Source organism: Brassica napus, chromosome C8 (genome assembly GCF_020379485.1).
Source record: "Brassica napus cultivar Da-Ae chromosome C8, Da-Ae, whole genome shotgun sequence".
Taxonomy (NCBI): domain Eukaryota; kingdom Viridiplantae; phylum Streptophyta; class Magnoliopsida; order Brassicales; family Brassicaceae; genus Brassica; species Brassica napus.
The window spans coordinates 7612643-7631078 of record NC_063451.1 but is presented as its reverse complement, the minus strand read 5'-3'; the positions used below and the strand labels follow the sequence as shown (position 1 = coordinate 7631078).

General features: G+C 37.9%; 1 protein-coding gene across 2 annotated transcripts; it reads left to right on the top strand.

The window, feature by feature from the left end:
• Positions 1-1724: 1724 nt before the first annotated feature.
• On the top strand, positions 1725-10547 carry LOC106428070 (protein SABRE-like). 2 transcript variants are annotated; one of them, XM_048766168.1, is made up of 12 exons: positions 1725-4290; positions 4436-5042; positions 5381-5959; positions 6663-6881; positions 7069-7208; positions 7454-7523; positions 7706-7840; positions 8786-8905; positions 8994-9296; positions 9374-9526; positions 9636-9977; positions 10253-10547. In XM_048766168.1, exons 5-10 carry the CDS (start codon positions 7168-7170, stop codon positions 9506-9508), a joined length of 804 nt encoding a protein of 267 aa, XP_048622125.1. In that variant the 5' UTR covers positions 1725-4290; positions 4436-5042; positions 5381-5959; positions 6663-6881; positions 7069-7167; the 3' UTR covers positions 9509-9526; positions 9636-9977; positions 10253-10547. The 2 variants fall into 2 exon arrangements, with proteins under 2 accessions (XP_048622125.1, XP_048622123.1); XM_048766166.1 differs by lacking the exons at positions 7454-7523; positions 7706-7840; positions 8786-8905; ... (2 more) ...; positions 9636-9977; positions 10253-10547 and having other exon boundaries at positions 1735-4290; positions 7069-7090.
• Positions 10548-18436: the final 7889 nt, after the last annotated feature.

The window sequence follows — 18436 nt, the reverse complement described above, 5'->3', positions numbered from 1 at the left end:
TGGACTCCTATGTATGGCTCGCATCCAGTTCAGGTATTTATTCAGCTAAGTCTGGTTATTATGTGGCAACAACAATGGAGACAATCGAGCCCACAGCCAACCAGACATATTACAAGGTGATCTGGAAATGCAAGACTTCACCGAAGCTGCACCTCTTCCTATGGAAAATAGCCGAGGGAGCTCTGGCTCTAGGAGAGAACCTAGCAAAGCGAGGACTTACGTCCAACGTAATGTGTCGGCATTGTGGAGAACTCGAAACCGCTGAACACATCTTCCTACAGTGCCAGTTTACTAGAGAGATATGGAATTTACAGATTTGGCCATCTAGTTTGAGCCCAGCGGAGTGTACTTCATTTAGTGAAGCCTTCTTAGGGTCTGCATCATTGCCCCTGCTACCGCCGTGGGGCCTGACAGGGAATATCTTCCCATGGGTTGTATGGGGAATTTGGACAGCAAGGAACTACTTGATCTTCGAAAACAGGGCATGGACGCCATTGGAGATTCTTACCAAAGCGGTAAGTAATGCAAAAGAATGGCATCTTGCTCTGATATCTACCACTCAGCCTCGCGCTTCTATGTCACCTAGCTCGATCCCACCCTTACAAAACACATGCCTGCTATGCTTTACTGATGCAGTGTGGCATGCTACAACATCTAGAGCAGGATGTGGGTGGATCTTCATCACCCAGAAGGACGAGCAACCACATCAGGGTACGGCTACATTTGATAACACCTCGTCCGCACTAGTAGCTGAAGCGTTAGCTATTAGATCGGCTCTTCTCAACGCCCTCGAAGCTGGCTTTACAAGAATCTGCATCAAGTCAGATTGTCAAGCACTTGTTGCTGTCATCAACTCGAAGAATCACCCGAAGGATCTCTACGGAATCTCACGGGACATCGAGCATCTATCCCTCTCCTTTGATTGTATTGTTTTTCTTATGTATCCAGAAACTTGAACTCCTTGGCTGATTCACTTGCTAAATCAGCTCTGTACTTGACTACCACCAACTATTTTAGTTGGGCTGAAGATCTTTAATATGTGATGTGTTGTGTTAAAAAAAAATTGTTTTACTAAATGCTAAGCAATATTTTGTTCTGTGTTTTACAGTTTTATTCGCAGTCATCACATGTGTTTGCAAATACATTTCAAGTATGGACACAGCCATCGATGTTGAACTTGGTGAACTGAATTTGCATTTGGCAGATGAGTACCAACAATGCTATAAAGAAAACATTCTCGGAACAGAGCCAAACTCTGGTTTGTTGATGCATATAGAAAAGATTAGCTTGAACTGGGCAAGAAGAGATTGCAGAAACGACTTAGTGCTCTCTGTAAACGTGACTACAATGAGGATCTATTTATCATACAAGCGCGTCGAATCTTTTACAACAAATGCTGTCTCCTTCGAAGCTCTCGTTAAGAAGTTAACTGTTTCAGGCGAAAAGACGAATAAGACTGGAGGAGTGGAACTATCCCATGCAACTGAGAAAGAAACTAGGCTTGCGAACCTTACTCTTACACGTTTCATTGTAAATTTCTGTGATGCTACAGGATTGGATAATACAGTTACAGACTCGGTCTCTCTTGAAGTAACAGGGTTTAGCTTTTCTCTCAACAAGGATAAACACTCAACCGAAATGGAATTTTTAGGGGGGAAAGCCATCTCCAGGTTACATTGTTTGATATGCACAACGCCAAGCTTACACGTCTATCTGGTGGGCTTGACATTATTTTCTTTTAAGTGCGACTGATATATCGCTGGGTTGGGAACCGGACGTTCATCTATATTTATATGGACTGTATCTGCGTTTGAGTTCATTGGCATACGCACAAAATGTTGAAGAACATGAATGCGTGGCCGGTTTGGTTGACGTGGAGACGACGGAAAGGAAATCGATCTTTGCTATTGATGTGGAAATGTTGACGATATCAGCTGGGCTAGGAGATGGTGTGGAGGTTAAATTTAATGCACGATCAATTTTTACTGAGAATGCTTTCATAGGACTGCTTGTTGAAGAGCTTATGCTTGCTTTGAACGGATCTCGAGTACTGAAAACTACAAGAATGCAGCTATCAAGAATCCCTACCGTCCTTGGGACTGGGTAGTACAAGGACTCGATGTTAATATTTGCATGCCATACAAACTGAAGTTGCGCGTCATAGCTGATTCCATTGAAGAGAAGTTGCGAGACTTGAAGCTTATAACTGAAGCTGAAGAAGAAAGCTTGGAGCCTAAGAATTCAAGTCCAGGTTTTGGCCGGTTAAGATTTTGCATAGGAAGGCTAAACGCATATATTGAGGAAGAACCTATCCAGGGTTGGCTTGATGAACACTATCTGCTGCTGAAGAAAGAAACATGTGAGTTGGCTGTAAGATTGAAGTTTGTTGAAGATTTTATACACAAAGCAAGTCATAAAGGTGCAGAAACAAGTGAAAGAAAAATAGTTTTTGATGGGGATATGAAATTGATGTCCATGATCCTTTAGCTATTAGCAAAGTGAAGGAAGAGATTCAGATACAGTCGTTTTGATCATATTATCAAGCATGCCAGGGTTTAGTTCCCACGGAGGGTTCAGGTGCTTGTAGGGAGGGATTCCAGGCAGGTTTTAAGTCAAGTGCTGCTAGAAACTCTCTTCTTTGGGTTTGCGCCACAGACTTTGATTTAAACTTGACGGCAGTTCGTGGCTGTGATGATGATGCTGGGTTGATGGAAGTCTTGAGAAAGCTTGATCCTAGTTGTAAAGAAATAAGTGGAAGCAAGGTTAATCTGAAAACTGGAAGCTTGGTGGTTAAGTTAAGAAATTACACACTTCCTCTTCTCTCTGCGAGTTCTTGCAAATGTGAAGGTCCCATTGTTCAACAGGTATCATTGTTTTCTTGTTATGATTAATCTTTGTTATTATCTCTCACTTGACTGGTTATTGACTTCTTGAAATTGTTCTCTTAAACTAGGCGATGAGTTCTCAGCCACACTCGGATTTGCAAATGAGTCCATGTGCCCGGCCACAGGTTTCCAACGAGGAACAAAGCTTACCTTGGTGGGATAATATGAGAAACAACGTTCATTGCAATATCACTTTATCTTTTTCTGAATCGTCCAAGTGGAATGTTCTTGCTACAACAGATCCATATGAGAGTCAAGGTAAACTCCAAATAGTGACCGGTCCTATCGAATTTAAGCAGTCAGATGGTCGTGTGGTTGTTAATGCTAAAGACTTTTAAGATAAAGTTGAGGAGTCGACACTCTCTAAATGTTCCAGCTGGCGGCAACTCTGGAGCTGCGTTTTTCGAAGCCCCGCTGTTTAATATCGAAGTTACAATGGACTGGGAATGCGAGCCTGGGAGTTCTTTGAATGTTGTTGATCCGCTCAGATCAGCATCGCTCTCGCTTCGATTCAATTTATCCCTTAGACCCATTGACAAGAATGAGAGCATGTCTCGTTCATCACCAACAATTAATCTTGGAGCACAAGATTTGGCATGGATACTCAAGTGCTGCAGTTTGTATAGTGATCCTCCGCACAAGTTACGTTCTTTCTCGGGAAGGCCTAGGTTTGGAGTCCCAAGAGTTGTCCTAGTAGCTGAAGACTTATCTCTAGATCAGGTGATGACGGAGTTTATGGTCCGTGTAGATGCCGCTCCTTTTCTAATAAACTACGTGCCTAGTGACCTTGATGACCCTGCCAAAGGATTGATTTTTGATATTAAAGAGCTAAAATACGAATTATGCTACAGTCGCGGGAAGCAAAATTATACATTAGAGTGCAAGCGGGATGCACTTGACCTTGTATATCAAGGTCTTGATGTTCATGTGCCTAAGGGTTTTATTAATAAAGATGGGCACAAGGGGGATGAAAAGAATCGTGATGCAGGGTTTCTATTGTATTGTGATTATTGTACTATTAGAAGACAGGCTCCAAAAGCTGATATTGAAAGACTATCGGCATGGCAGGAGGCTGGAAGAAAAAATCTTGAGGTTACATATCTGCGGTCAGAGTTTGCAAATAGAAACGAGAGTGATGAAGATCTACAATCAGATCCTAGTGATGATGATGGATACAATATAGTCCTTTCTGACAACTGTCAGCGGGTCTTTGTTTATGGTCTCAAACTCTTGTGGACGATAGAGAATAGGAATGCTGTTTTCTCTTTTGTTAGCGGAATATCGAAGGGGTTCGAACCTTCTCCTTCTCGTCAGTATACGCAGAGCAAGATTCTTGAAGGAAACCAAAAAAATCAAGAGGAAACTTCAACATCTTCTGCAAGCTCAGGAGAAAGCCGAACAATTGGTATGTGTTCAATTCATTTAGTAACTGCCATTTGTTTCAGAATTTTTCTCTTCTTACACAAATTTTTTTTCACGATGTGGAGTTTCTAAATATAATGTAACTCCGCAAAGAACATTATTAACTTTTGACACTGATCTATATCAAGATAAAGTTGAGACCAGCGGATCTCATGAAGAAGGCACTAGTCACTTCATGGTGAATGTCATTGAGCCACAGTCTAATCTTCACTCAGAGGAGGCTAATGTAAGTAATCATATGCGTGAGAATGTGCATTCAACAGCTTTACCTGTTTTAGTGCGTGGTAACATAGTTAACCAACCAAATTGGCGCTGTTATTGTTTTGGGTGTAAAGAGTTTGTTTACTCGTTGATACACCTTACTTTGATGGATACCAGGGTCGCTTTCTGCTGGCTGCCGCTAGTGGTCGTGTTATAGCACGATCATTTAAATCTATTATGCGTGTTGACGAAGAAGTAATCGTGCAGTTTCTTGGCACAAAAAGTTTACAGAGTCCAAAACGTATTCCTGAAATGACATGCACAAGATTGGAATTTTCTGTGATGTTAGAGCATGTGCAGGCCCATGTTGCTCTCACTGATGTTGACCCAGGTGCTGGGGTGCAGTGGCTCCCAAATATTCGAAGAAACTCACCAAAACTGAAGCGTACTGGGGCTCTACTTGAAAGGGTTTTCATGCCTTGTGACATGTACTTGCGGTATACCAAACACGAAGGTCTATCCCCAGATCTGAAGGTAACACCATCTAGTTATAGTTTTTGCTAGAAAACTAGTAGGTTTCTTAAATCTCTTCTCTGTTTTAACGATCTAGTCCAAATTCAAAGCAACATCCAAAAAGTAGGCAAGTAAAGATCTAAATGATAATATAGCACCACCAATGAAAGGAATTGCATTGCCGGTTAGGAGTAGTTCAGTTGAAGTACACATAAAACAAATGCCCTCGTGTAACTATAATGGGTTTCCTTTTCGATTCTAATTGTCTTTCTAGACAAGCAACCTAATTATTACCTCCTTTGTAACTACATTCTTTTTTTTTTGGTTAAATTTTGTAACTACATTATGCCCTTTTGCAGATAAAACCATTCGAAGAGATTACTTTTAATTCGCGGAATATAAAAGCTACAATGACATCTCGACAGTTCCAAGTTATGATGGACGTTTTGACCATCCTTCTCTTTCCTCCAACGCAAGTAACCAAAACCTGAATAAAATTAAAGGAACGACCATTTTCATTTGTTCTTCTGTGTAGTTAATTATTAGCTTGAAATAGGCACAAGTAAATTTTATAATCCATATTTATTCTAAAGCCACCATTTCAACTAAATGATTCGTATGGGTAAACTTCAAAAACTTGTTTTCTGTTTGTTTTGCAAGCATTTTCTTGCATTATAATGGAGTTCTTTTTATGAATCAGGCCTCGCAAAAGTAGTATCCATTTTCCAACTGAAGATGATGACGCTGTTGATGAAGTAATTCCGTACGGAAATGAAGAAGTAGAAATTGCAAAAATCAACCTTAAAGAGAAAGAGTGGGAGCAAAAGTTGCTTCTTGATGATATTCAAATATTGTCTCATTATTCCGATAATATGGAAGACACGCATGTGGAGAAAGAAGGTGACTCGTGGATGATTAGTTCCAGAAAATCCATACTGGTAAGTATCTACGTACGGAATAATGTTTGTTTTTTTTGAATGGATGAATAATGTTTATTTAGATTTCCAAACTAAATAAAAGTACAGATTTTCTTTTATTGAAAGACTATCGGCATGTTTGCGGAATAGTGAAGAAAATGTTTATAAAAGTCCTTTATGTGAAATATTTAGGGCTAAGAGCATCTTTAACGCTAAATGCGTTTTAAAGTTTCAACTTTTTTTCTAAAAAAAAAAAAAAAAAAAAGTTATAATTCAATCCAATTGCGGGCCGCCACTTGTTGGTGGGGCTCGCAAACAGTGCAGAAAACAGGCCATTACCGATCTTTAATTCATCACTTCTGTTATCCATTTTTGTTGTTTTTGTGGGACTCCAAGGTTAAGAAACCCACTTATAACCTGGGTTAAAGATAGTCTAAATAAAAGTACAGATTTTCTTCATTTCAGCCCTTAATATTTCACATAACCACCCACCACTCAAACTATTTTCCAAACTTTATTTTTTGAATTGGCATAGATTTTTCTTCATAATTCTTTGTTCCGGCTTCAACTAATTTCATTACTAAGTGATGTGCATGCAACCATTATATTAGATACAAATCTGTTTCTTTTGCATGAGCTTTACTTATATTCTTGAGAGTAATTACGCCAAATTATAATGTTGTGACGATATAAAGTTGATATTATTCTTGTTGGTCTGATTTAGGTGGAAAGACTAAAGAAAGAGCTCTTATATGTACAGAAGTCTAGAAAGATGGCTTCTGCATCTTTAAGAAGTGCGCAGCAGAAGTCTGCAAATCTGCAACTGATGGAGAAGAACAAAAGTGCACCATATGCTATGCGCATTTCCTTGGAAATTAATAGGGTTGTTTGGTGCATGCTTGTAGATGGTAGAGCCTTTGCTGAAGCAGATATAAATAACATGGTAAGTTTATGCATCATGTTTAAGTATTCACAATCATAAATATCCTGACTACTCTTTATACAAATGGAATGTTTGAGAGATAACATCAATTTACTTCGAATCTTTCTCAGTCTTCTTAGTTGATTGCTTAGTTCGTTGCATTATGTAAAAAAAAATAGTATATATTAAATTGGATTTATACATGCAGATTTATGACTTTGAACGAGATTACAAAGACATTGGTGTTGCTCGATTCACCACCTAGTTCTTTGTTGTTAGGAACTGTCTGTGTAATGCAACTTCGGATATGATTTTATCCGCATGGAATCCTCCATCCGAGTGGGGAAAGTACGTTTTCCTTGCTTGCTTATCTACCATGCCTGTATTTTTTCCATATGTCACATGATTTCCAAGACATTTATTATGGTTTCTTGATATTTTTCTTTATAAATGATGGTTTTATAGTTGCCTTTGGAAAAAGTATTGATTGTTTAAGAGATATGAAAGGAACCATAAGGCCATAACTATGAACTGTATGAAGTGTGCTTCATCTTTCTTATCACATATGAAGTGAAATGTAATTTTGTTTGCAGGAAATTCATGCTACGTGTGGATGCAAAGCAGGGAACACCAAAAGATGGAAATCATCTTGAACTTTTTCATGTAAGTATCTTCGGTTGCTTTGTATCATTTAATTCTGGATTTGCAAAAGTGACAGACAGAAACATGCTAATACTTGTAACTCTTGTTTTTATTTTATGACTTCTTTTGATCTTTTAAATGAACTGTTCTTGCTTGTTGTGTAAGTTTCGATATCCCTTTGATAATACCTGTAAATCTTGTAGGTGGAGATTTACCCTCTCAGAATCCATTTGTCAGAGACAATGTACAAAATGATGTGGGAGTACTTCTTCCCAGAGGAAGAGCAGAATTCAGAAAGGCGACATGTCAGAACTAGCATCACAAAATCATCTCCAATGGTACACAAAAATATATTCTATATTTCACACTAAAATAGAGTAACTCTATTATAGAGTTGAATTTTCTCTAATGGTTCACTCTGTAATAGAATTACTCTATATTTCACTCTATTACTAGGTGTTTTCCTGCACCATGTGCAGTAAAGAATTTTTTAAATCTAACTTATATTTAAAAAATAAATTTTATTAAATATTATAGATTTTACTATTTTCTTACTAATATTTAATATAGATTTGATATATATTAAATCAATTTGTATAAAACTAATAAAAATGATATAAAATTGTATAATTATCAAAAATTTAGCCTAAACAATATTTATAAAATTGTAGTATATAAGAAACTAATGATCTTACGATTAGATATTTAAATTTTTAAAAAATTGTAGAAATTTTTGAAAGCTTTAGTAATACAAATTATATAATTACACAAAATAATAATATTTCGAAATTTAAAATGTTATATATGAATATATTTATTTTATAGATGATGTATGAGCTATTACCATATTTGAAAAAAGTTTACCAAAAAGAAATATCAATATTGAATGTAATATATGAATTATTACTATATTTTAATAAGTTTACCAAAAATATAAATCAACATTAAATGAAATTATCCATGTCATATTTTTGTAGAAGTCATGTCATCAATTTTAGTAGCCATGTCATATTTGTTTTGTTACATTGATTATAGAGAGGACATGTGGCAAAATCACTTCGCAAATATAGTCTAGGGGATAGAGTAACTCTATTATAGAGTGAACCAAGTGAACCATTGGAGCAAATTCAACTCTGTAATAGAGTTACTTTATTTTAGTGTGAAATATAAAGAAATTTTTTGTGTCCCATTGGAGATGCCCTTAGCATTAGCTTGTAGATGAAAATCTGATAAACAAAATTAAGTATATATAAATCCTTTTTGATTAACTTTGTGCCTTGCAGGAAGTTTTGAAAGTTTCGACAACAGCTGGTTCAAAACGTGTAAAGAGACAGTTAGCAAGTCATGAATCTTCTAGCTCTTCTGCTGCAGTACAGTCACAAAGCAATGTTGACTGTGTTCAAGTAGGCTTTCATTATAGTTTATAAGTCAAAAAGTTTTGAATGAATTTTCACCATTCGTTTTCAGAATATACTTGCATTCTATTTGCAGAAATCCAATATCCTAGACGTTAGGTCTACCGCTGGTGTTTCAGCTGATCAGGAATTGAGACGAACTTCTTCTTTCGACAGGACTTGGGAAGAAAGTGTGGCAGAATCTGTAGCTAATGAACTTCTTCTACAGTCTTATAATAGCCCTGTCTCATCTTCCAATGACCAAAAAGGGGAGTCATCTAGACAGATGAATCTCAAAAACGCAAAAACTGACAAGCCTCGCAGCTCTTCTCGCAGAGAAAAGAAGGCTAGAAAAAAACAACTGGAGATGATAAAGATTTCCAATATTAAAATAAGACAGGTGAGTTGACTAGTTTCTACAACTACATTGTAAATTTAAGGTCATAATTTGTCTAACTTCTATCGGTTTTACCTCAGGTGGATGAGGAATCAAGACTGGTTGTAAACGACCTGAGACTGTTGATGGATACATTTGCTCGTGATGAATTTGCTGGGACCAGGAGGGGACTTTTTGCTCGTGTTAAAAAACACATAAAATGTGGAGTACTGTAGTCTGTTATTGGAATACAGGTGACATTTATCAATTGTGTTTCAAAAAAAAAAAAAGTCATTATGAGTCCAGTTTCTGAAACACTAGGCTTCTGAATGATGATTAGTTTATTCCAAATCAAATTTTCAGGGGAAGAAATTTTCATACAAATCACAAAAGAATACCCAGTTTACTGACGATGACCTTAAACTAAGTGACGATGATGAAAGTGTTACATGGATAAAAAAAGATGAAAGCGGTGGAGCTGGGGATAATTTTGTAACTTCTGTTCGAGGACTCTTCAATACCCAGAGACGCAAGGCGAAAGCATTTGTCATAAGAACTATGAGAGCTGAAGCAGAAAATGACTTCAACGGGAGTGGAGTGACAGTGATGTTGAATTTTCTCCTTTTGCCAGGCAGTTAACTATAACAAAAGCTAAGAGGCTCATCAGACGGCATACTAAGAAATTTCGTCCAAGTTCTCAAAGAGGTTAGTAGAAACCATCAACGCTTCTCACATATCTTGAAATATTCCAAGCCTTTTATCTATTTCCAGTCAATCAGAACTAAGTCGTATACATCTTATGGATATAAGAACTGTTAATCGCTTTGTAGAACATCTTAACTCTGTTATAAGGTGATCATTTAATTTTAAAGATAAGGACCCTAGTGGTAGTGGATTTGTGGTATAAGTTCAGTGTAATTTTGTTCTCAGTCTGTTCATTTCCTCCTCGACTCTGCTTTCTGACTTGTTTTCTTTCTTAGGTTTAACGTCCCAACAAAGAGAGTCACTTCCATTATCTGTAAAAGATCTAGAGACCGATGCATCTGAAAGTTCTTATTCAAGCGAATCTTCACCGTACGAAGAATTTTCCGGATACAAATCATTTTGTCCAGACATTGAAAAGAATAGATGTACCCTAAGCCAGTGCTGCCAAGTGACAAGTTTCATTTGTAACAAAATATTATAAAAGAGAAGATTTAGACAACAAAAGAAGGGAAAGTTGCTTGGATATCTTGTGCATATGACTTAGTTTTGGTTTCTGATCATGCTTTGTCATTGGTTTCTTTTGCTTTGTTTTGTCCGGAGAATCCTTTCGTTTCTTTCAGCTAATGTCTCAAGGGGAAGTTATTGTGGGAGCCAAACAACCAAATTTGTAAAAAGTAACTTTTCGGGGAAACAAAGTTTCTAAGTTTAATCACACAAACACGAAAAAGAAAAACAACAAAGATGAATAAGTTGCTAGATGCATGTTTGTTGATTAAGTTATAAAAAAGTTGTACAATATCAAATTGATTTATAAAAACATGTCGTGGTCTATTGGTGTTTGATGTTGTTAATGCTGTATAAGGCACAGGGATCGATCTTCCGTTAGGTCATATTTTGTCTTCCAAGCACCGTATCCTAGTGGTTAAGGTTTAATGGCTTCCACTAAGCCTGGGCATTTCCTGTTCAGTTCGGTTTAGTTCGGGTATTTCGGGTATTGGATAGTTCGGGTAGGGGATTATAGGATCCATTTACTACTTGACATATTTTCGGTTCGGTTCGGTTCGGATAGTGATACGCCCAATTTAGGGAATGTTCACTCAACCAAGCTGTTGATATTCCCGAACTTCGATTGTTATTTGATATGACGCACAAATCCAACAAAGGAAGGCGTTTACTTGGATATTATGCACCAAGAAACTAAGAAATGTTCTAAGCAAAGAACTAAGAGATAAATTCATAAAAGGTTGAAAGAAAATCGATTTCCTTGATTATGAGAAGAATTTACATATTTATACTAGATGTGATCAAAGAGAAGACATAGAGAATTGTGGAAAAACACATCTTGGAAATATAAATTTGACTTTAGAAGTTTGAAAGACATAAAGAAAATTCTTGGTTCACAAAATGGTCAAGGTGACCATTCGCCTCCTGTCCAGGTTCATCCGTACCAGCTGATTCCATGGCGGTAAGGATCAGGACGGGAGAAGGACGATCCGGACGGTCTGCCAAGTACCCTTCACGAACGAGTTGTGTCCCAACATGGGTTAAGTCTTCAGAAAGCTTGAGGATCCTTGCCTTAGAGAAATGGACGAGAGAGAAGTCCATCATGGGATCGAACACGGAGGCAAGGTTGTTGGTACCATCTTCGGGATGTGCGGTACGGACCAAATGGGCCAAAAGTAAGAAGATGCGGTCGTCTTCGGATTCTTCGCGTTCCAAGTTGATTCTGGCTTGACCATCAGTCTTAGCTTGGCGAGTTGGACGAGAAAGAACGTCTGTGGTACAGTCAGTTCAGTCGTCTGGACGTGGTTCCAGCCTTAGCTCCACTCCGGACGTACGCGGGTCGATGCGGTACACGGCACGATCAGTCTGATCGGTACGGTCGGACGGACGAACCTTGTTTGAACTGCTCTGAACGGCCTGATCTCCATTCTGGTCTGGTTCCATGTACTGATCCAGTGCTGAGGCGCATCAGATAGTTTCAGGTTTGGTTCGGTTCGGATAGTAAAACTAGGAACAGAAAAATACCCAAAAAAATTTGGTTCTCATTTGGTTTCGCTTTCAGTTCTGGTAGTTCGGATAGTTCGGATAAAATATCGGTTATTTAGGGTAAAATATAAAAAAATTAGGATGATTTAGAAAATTTTTGCCGATATTTCAGATTACTTTGGATATTTCGGAGAATACTATCTGGATAGTTTCAGATAATACTATCCGAATAGTTTTGGATACTTTCGGGTAGTTCAGATACTTTATAATAATTTAGTTATTTTCAAATAAATTTTTGGTACTTTTCATAAAATTTAAAATTATAAATATATATTTAGCTATGTTATATGTATATACAATTAATATTCTTATATATATATTCGGATACCCGTTCCGTTCTCGGTTTGGTTCCAGTTCGGTTCAGTTATTTCGAATATAGAAATATAAGAACCGTTCAGATATTTGAAGGTCTCGGTCCGGTTCCGGTTTTGGGTATTTCGGTTTGGTTCTAGTTCGGTTCTTTGGTTCCGTTTTTTTTTCCCATGCCTAGCTTCTACACCCAGGTCTACGGTTCGAATCCCAAGCTAAGCAATTTTTTTCATATTGCATTTTACAGGAGTTTCATGTTTCAATTCCGTAGAAAACGATTTATTAAACAATTATGCAAACTACAGAAGAAAGTCTTACGAGAGATCTTAAACATGGTGCAAGTAAATCTGGTCAAGCGTAGATTTTCATAGGACGGTTCAAGTGATGCAGTTAGTGTACATCCCCATAAGGCATGTAGTATTGTCGGTTGTCGAACCGTCTAAGTAATCTTTCTCATAATTGTAATATCATAATGAATCAGCGTTAAAAAGAAGTCAAGTTGTCTAAACAATAAGGAACAAAAAACAAAGCAAAGAAAATCGCCTAATACTTGGTTCAGTAGACTAACCACACCTCCTAAAGCTAATGGCGATCACTTCGGTATTTTCATTTCAGGAGCGGCCTTGGAAATCTCATGCTTGTTTATATAGCTTCTCTAAGTAGTCTATGCCCTGATTCTCTTGAAGATTTATGTTTATGTTCTTTCCTTTTCCTTCTTGTTTTCCTTTTCATTTTCTCTATCCATTTATCCGATACCGACGAATCCTAATCCGTTTGTGACTCCGTTCCAGCTCGTGTCCACCTGATCAGCTCCAGCCCCAAGGCGTTCATGATCCTAGACGAACTCAGCTCCATCATACATCAAGGACAGCTCGCGATCCGACAGCAACAGCTCCCGTTCGCATCAGAGCCGCTCGCGATCCGATAGAAGTAGCTCGCGTCCCAGCCAGCTCGTGTCCCGATCGTGTCTAAGCTCGAGGTTCATTCTTGGTGGTCCGGTTTCAACAAACAACTAAACTAAAGGTATTTCGAATTCTAAGAACATAATGAATCGAATTTGGTTGATTGTAAAGAATGAAACCCTAAAAGATAATCTCTAAGATGAAAGCCATAGGATAATAGATCAATCCCTAAGCGAGTAAATCGAAGCTCTATGAGTTCGATCCCCAAACCCTAAAAATAGAGATTGATCCATTGATCAATTAAAATCAGAACCTTAAAGGTTTTGAATCTCAAATCAAATCCCTTTGATCTAAGATCAAATTTTCGAAATCCCTAAACCCTAATTCGAAAGCTATTGATTAATTAAAATTGATTGATTGATTAATTGAGATTGAATTTGATCATCCTGAAATTGAAATTGCTTGTTAATAAAATCGAAACACCAAAACCCTAATTCTGAAAATCGATTTTGATTGTTTGAAATTGAACATTGATTGGTTGATTTGATCACCTAGAACTATTGTTAGGATTGTTCAAGCTCGAATCTGATTGTTTGGCTTGTTTAAACTAAAACCCTAATGACCTAGTTTAGATTATTTTAAAATCGAAATCTGAAACTACATATTAGGTTAAACTGTTCTAGACTTGTTCATACTCGTGGCCGTGTGGCCTTGTTGCATTCATACCATAACTTAATCACATTGATTGATTGGAATTACACTTAGAACTTATTCTAGGAATGATGTTGAATTGAATCAAATAGCGGTGTGACTTGATCTTTGCTTGGCCGATAGGTTTGCTTGTTTTGATTGCATCATGAACTGATAGAAACAAATCATGTTAGGATTGCAATTACACGACAAACTAAATGCATAAAAACGAACTAGTTTGCATCCATGGCCGTGCGGCTTGCTCATTGGCCGTGAGGCATAGATCTTGGCTGTGAAGGCTTGTTTGATTGTTTGAACATAAAACCCTAATCGTTTAAACATTAAAAACTATTCCTAAAGATCTAAATATATTAATCTATAACTTCAGATGTCGAAAATCAACAACCTTGATTTCGCTGCCCTAAATCTTTCTAGAGACAATTACCTTCAGTGGGCGCTCGATGCTAAGATCATCTTGAAATCCAAGGGTCTCGGTGAATGTATCACCGAGAACAATAATGCCAATGAAAAGGATCGTTACAGAGCCATCTTGATCATTCGTCATCATCTAGCTGAGAGTCTCAAGGATCAATATCTAACCATTGAGAATCCACTAGATCTTTGGACTGAATTGAAATCGAGATATGATCACCAGAAAACGGTGATCTTACCATAAGCTTGGTTCGATTGGACGAATCTGAGGATCCAAGACTATAAGTCTGTGGACGAATATAAATCTGCAATGTTTAAGATTGTTTCTAAAATGAAACTGTGTGGTGAAAGTATTACGGAACAGGATATGCTTGAGAAAACCTTTTCCACTTTCCATGCAAGCAATGTGCTGTTACAACAATAGTACTGAGAGAAAGGTTTCAAAACCTATGCTAATCTTATTTCTTGTCTCTTGCTCGCTGAGCAGAACAATGAATTACTGATGAGAAACAGTCAGATGAGACCACTTAGATCAGCTCCACTACCTGATGCACACGCTACAGAGGACAATAAAGAGTCCAACCATGTCCAAGGAAACGGCCAGCATGGCCGTGGTCGAGAAAAATCGAACGGACGTGGCCGCGGTCGAAGATCCTTTGGCCGCGGTCGAGGAAATGGACGGGACCGTGGCTCATTTGGACGAGGCCATGGTCGTGGCCGTGGATCTTCTTTCAAACCCCAACACTCGACTAAATCAGAGAAATACGTGTGCCATAGATGTGGAATGAGCAATCATTGGGCTAAGACTTGTAGGAATCTCAAGCATCTAGTTGTCTTATATCAAGAGAGCTTGAAAGGAAAGAATCCTGAAGCCCATATGACTTACCAAGATGATGAAAACGACTTCAATCATGAGAATGACGATCTTATGGATTATGAAACTTCAGATTTTCTAAAAAAAAAAAACTGAAGATTGATTTCGACATTTGTAATCTAAATTCTATGTTCTTTGTTTTGGTGTTTTTCATTTCTATGTTTTCATTTTTTCGAACTTGTTTTATTAAAACTTAATAAAAGGAATGAATGATTTTATTAAAAAAATGCCAATATGAGTTTATAAATTGCGGGTATGGTACACATTAAGGTCTATGGCCAGATATGTATAAGGGAAAGCGTTTAGATGCTTTATATTCACCTAGAGAAACCCATTGAGATTATAAAATATAGAGATATAAGAATGGTTTCCACAATGATACAATGGGCAAAAGGAAACAGCAGTTCCTTCAGAGTTATGAAATCGCCCAAGGCCATATTAAGTCCTAAAAACTATATCTGCATTCCCTATTGATCTAGACTATGCCAAGATCAGTATGATAGAGGCAAAAGTCATGGTAACCAGAATGGTTTACCCACAAAATTATACACTTAATGGCATGACCGGATTGGCCATCCTGGTCCAAAACATGATGCGAAATTGATATTAGAAAAGGCACAAAGAGTTATCCCATAAAATCTCACATGTGTAGCATGAACACAAGGGAAACTCATTAGGCCATGATGTCCCAAAGCACTTAAATATTACAGTATGTCCATGAGGAGGCAGTGAGGACAAATCCTCACATGTCCATACTATATATAGCTTTTTTTTTGTGCATCATACTATATATAGCTTGGCTGAATCCTTTTATAAATCTATATTGGCCATTACCCATAGGTCCAAACTCTCAGTCCAAGGCTTGGGGACACACGAATTTACATGCACCTTAACTAATAAGCATCAGACCATTTAAGTGAGCATAGATATTCTCATCTCAAATTTATTACGGATCATGAGCCAGACATATACCATCTTGAGATATTTGGATAAGCCACCACAAATATATGTGCCGTCTAAGATGGGTCCTTAGAAGAGGATGAGGATGGGGATATATGTTGGATATGAATCTCCCACAAATAATGAAGTACCTTGAGCCAAATATGGGTGATCTATTTAGTAGCCAAGAACACGGATTGCAAAGTTTAAATGGATCCGACTATCCAACATTAGGGGAAAAAAAATAATAAGCTGGTAAGAGAAACATAATGGCATCGACCATCATTGTCTTGGCAAGATCCTCAGACTAAAGAATGTGAAATAGACGTCCAAATATTATACATTTACAAAACTAGCTAATCAAATGTCAGACACATTTGCTGACCCGAAAAATGACTAAGTCATATATAAACCAGCTTGTAAAGCACCAACTAAATTGATGTCCAAGAGAGACACAGTCAAGTTGCTACAGAGTCTATACAAGATAGACCAATAAGTTCCAAAGATAAGAATCCTCGAAAACAAAAAAGAAAGGTGCATAGAATGATAAAACAAATCCGAGGTCAAGGAAACCATTCCAGACATAGAGATAAGGCCAGCCGGCTCTAAAGTACAGGTATCAAACAATGTAGCTTGGGACGCCAAGCTGCAAAGTATTAAAGGTCCTGATAATAATGAATCTCAATCGATTATATCATGTTTGGAACATAATGAAACACAATAAGGAATGTCGACATAAGATGATACAAGGTAGCACTTGAATTTATGAATATAAGCGAGGATCATGAACCCACGTCAATATAAGAGTGCGCACTCGTAGAACATATTGAATGGAAACGTGGGGTTAAATAGTTTAAAGAAGAAAGGCGTATTTGACCATATGATTAAGACGCCATATGATGTTAAAACCAGTGGATATAAATGGATCTTGTGAGGAATATAAATCGTGAGATATAAAACTGATGTTGCACAAGGATTCTCACAAAGACCAGTAATAGATTATGAGGAGATATACTCCCATGTGGTGGATGCAACTACTTTTAAGATTTCTCATAAGTCTGACTATATAAGAGAGAAAATTAGACTTGCAGCAAACTGATGTAGTGACTGCATATTTATATGGTCCACTGGATAATGAAAGTACTAGAGGGTATTGAGCTGAATGTACAACAAGTTCTTGAGAACAATATTGATAATCATCGAAATATATGATCTGAATATCCTAGGAACCTCTGGATACAATTTTCCAAACGGTTGAATACCTTAAGAAAGAATTCGAGATGAAAGATCTCGAGAAAACAAAATTCTGTTTGGGATTACAACTTGAGTACATAAATGATGGGATCCTTGTGCATCAGATAACATACACTGAAAAGGTACTCAAGAGATTCAATATGGCCGATTGCCATTCTCTGACCAGTCCCATGGTCGTGAGGTCTCTCGGCCTGGACACTGACCCATTACGTCCCAAGATGGACGATGAAGATGACCTAGGTCCCGAAATGGCATATCGCAGTGCCATAGGAGCTTTAATTTACTTGGCAACTCACACACGGCCTGATATAAGCTTTGCCGTGAACCTACTATCTAGGTTTAGCTCCTGTCCGACCCAGAGGCATTGGAATGGGATCAAACATGTTCTTCGTTACCTGCAAGGAACGAAAGACTTGGGTCTATATTATACTAACCATAACAAAGATAGTTTAGTTGGCTTTGCTGATGCTGGTTATTTATCAGATCCACATCAAGCTCGATCACAGACAGGATATGTCTTTACACAAGGAGGTACGGCTATATCATGGCATTCCATGAAACAAACCATCGCGGTCACTTCATCTAATCACTCGGAAATCTTGGCAATACATGAGGCCAGCTGCGAGTGTGTTTGGTTGAGGTCGATGATCCAACACGTCCGAGCTGATTGCGGGATGACCGAGTGCAAAAGCCAACTATGATGTATGAGGACAATGCTGCATGCATTGCTCAGCTCAAGGAAGGTTACATAAAAGGTGATAGGACGAAGCACATATTGCCTAAGTTCTTCTTTACTCATGAGCTTCAGAAAGCTGGTGAGGGCCAGGTTGTCCAAGTACGATCCAGTGACAATTCAGCTGACCTATTCACCAAGGCACTTCCTACCTGCACGTTCAGGAAGCTCACGCATCAGATTGGGATGCGTAGGCTGAAGGACCTCCACTGAGGTTCACATCAGGGGGAGTAGTACGTGTTGTACTCTTTTTCCTTCATCATGGTTTTGTCCCACT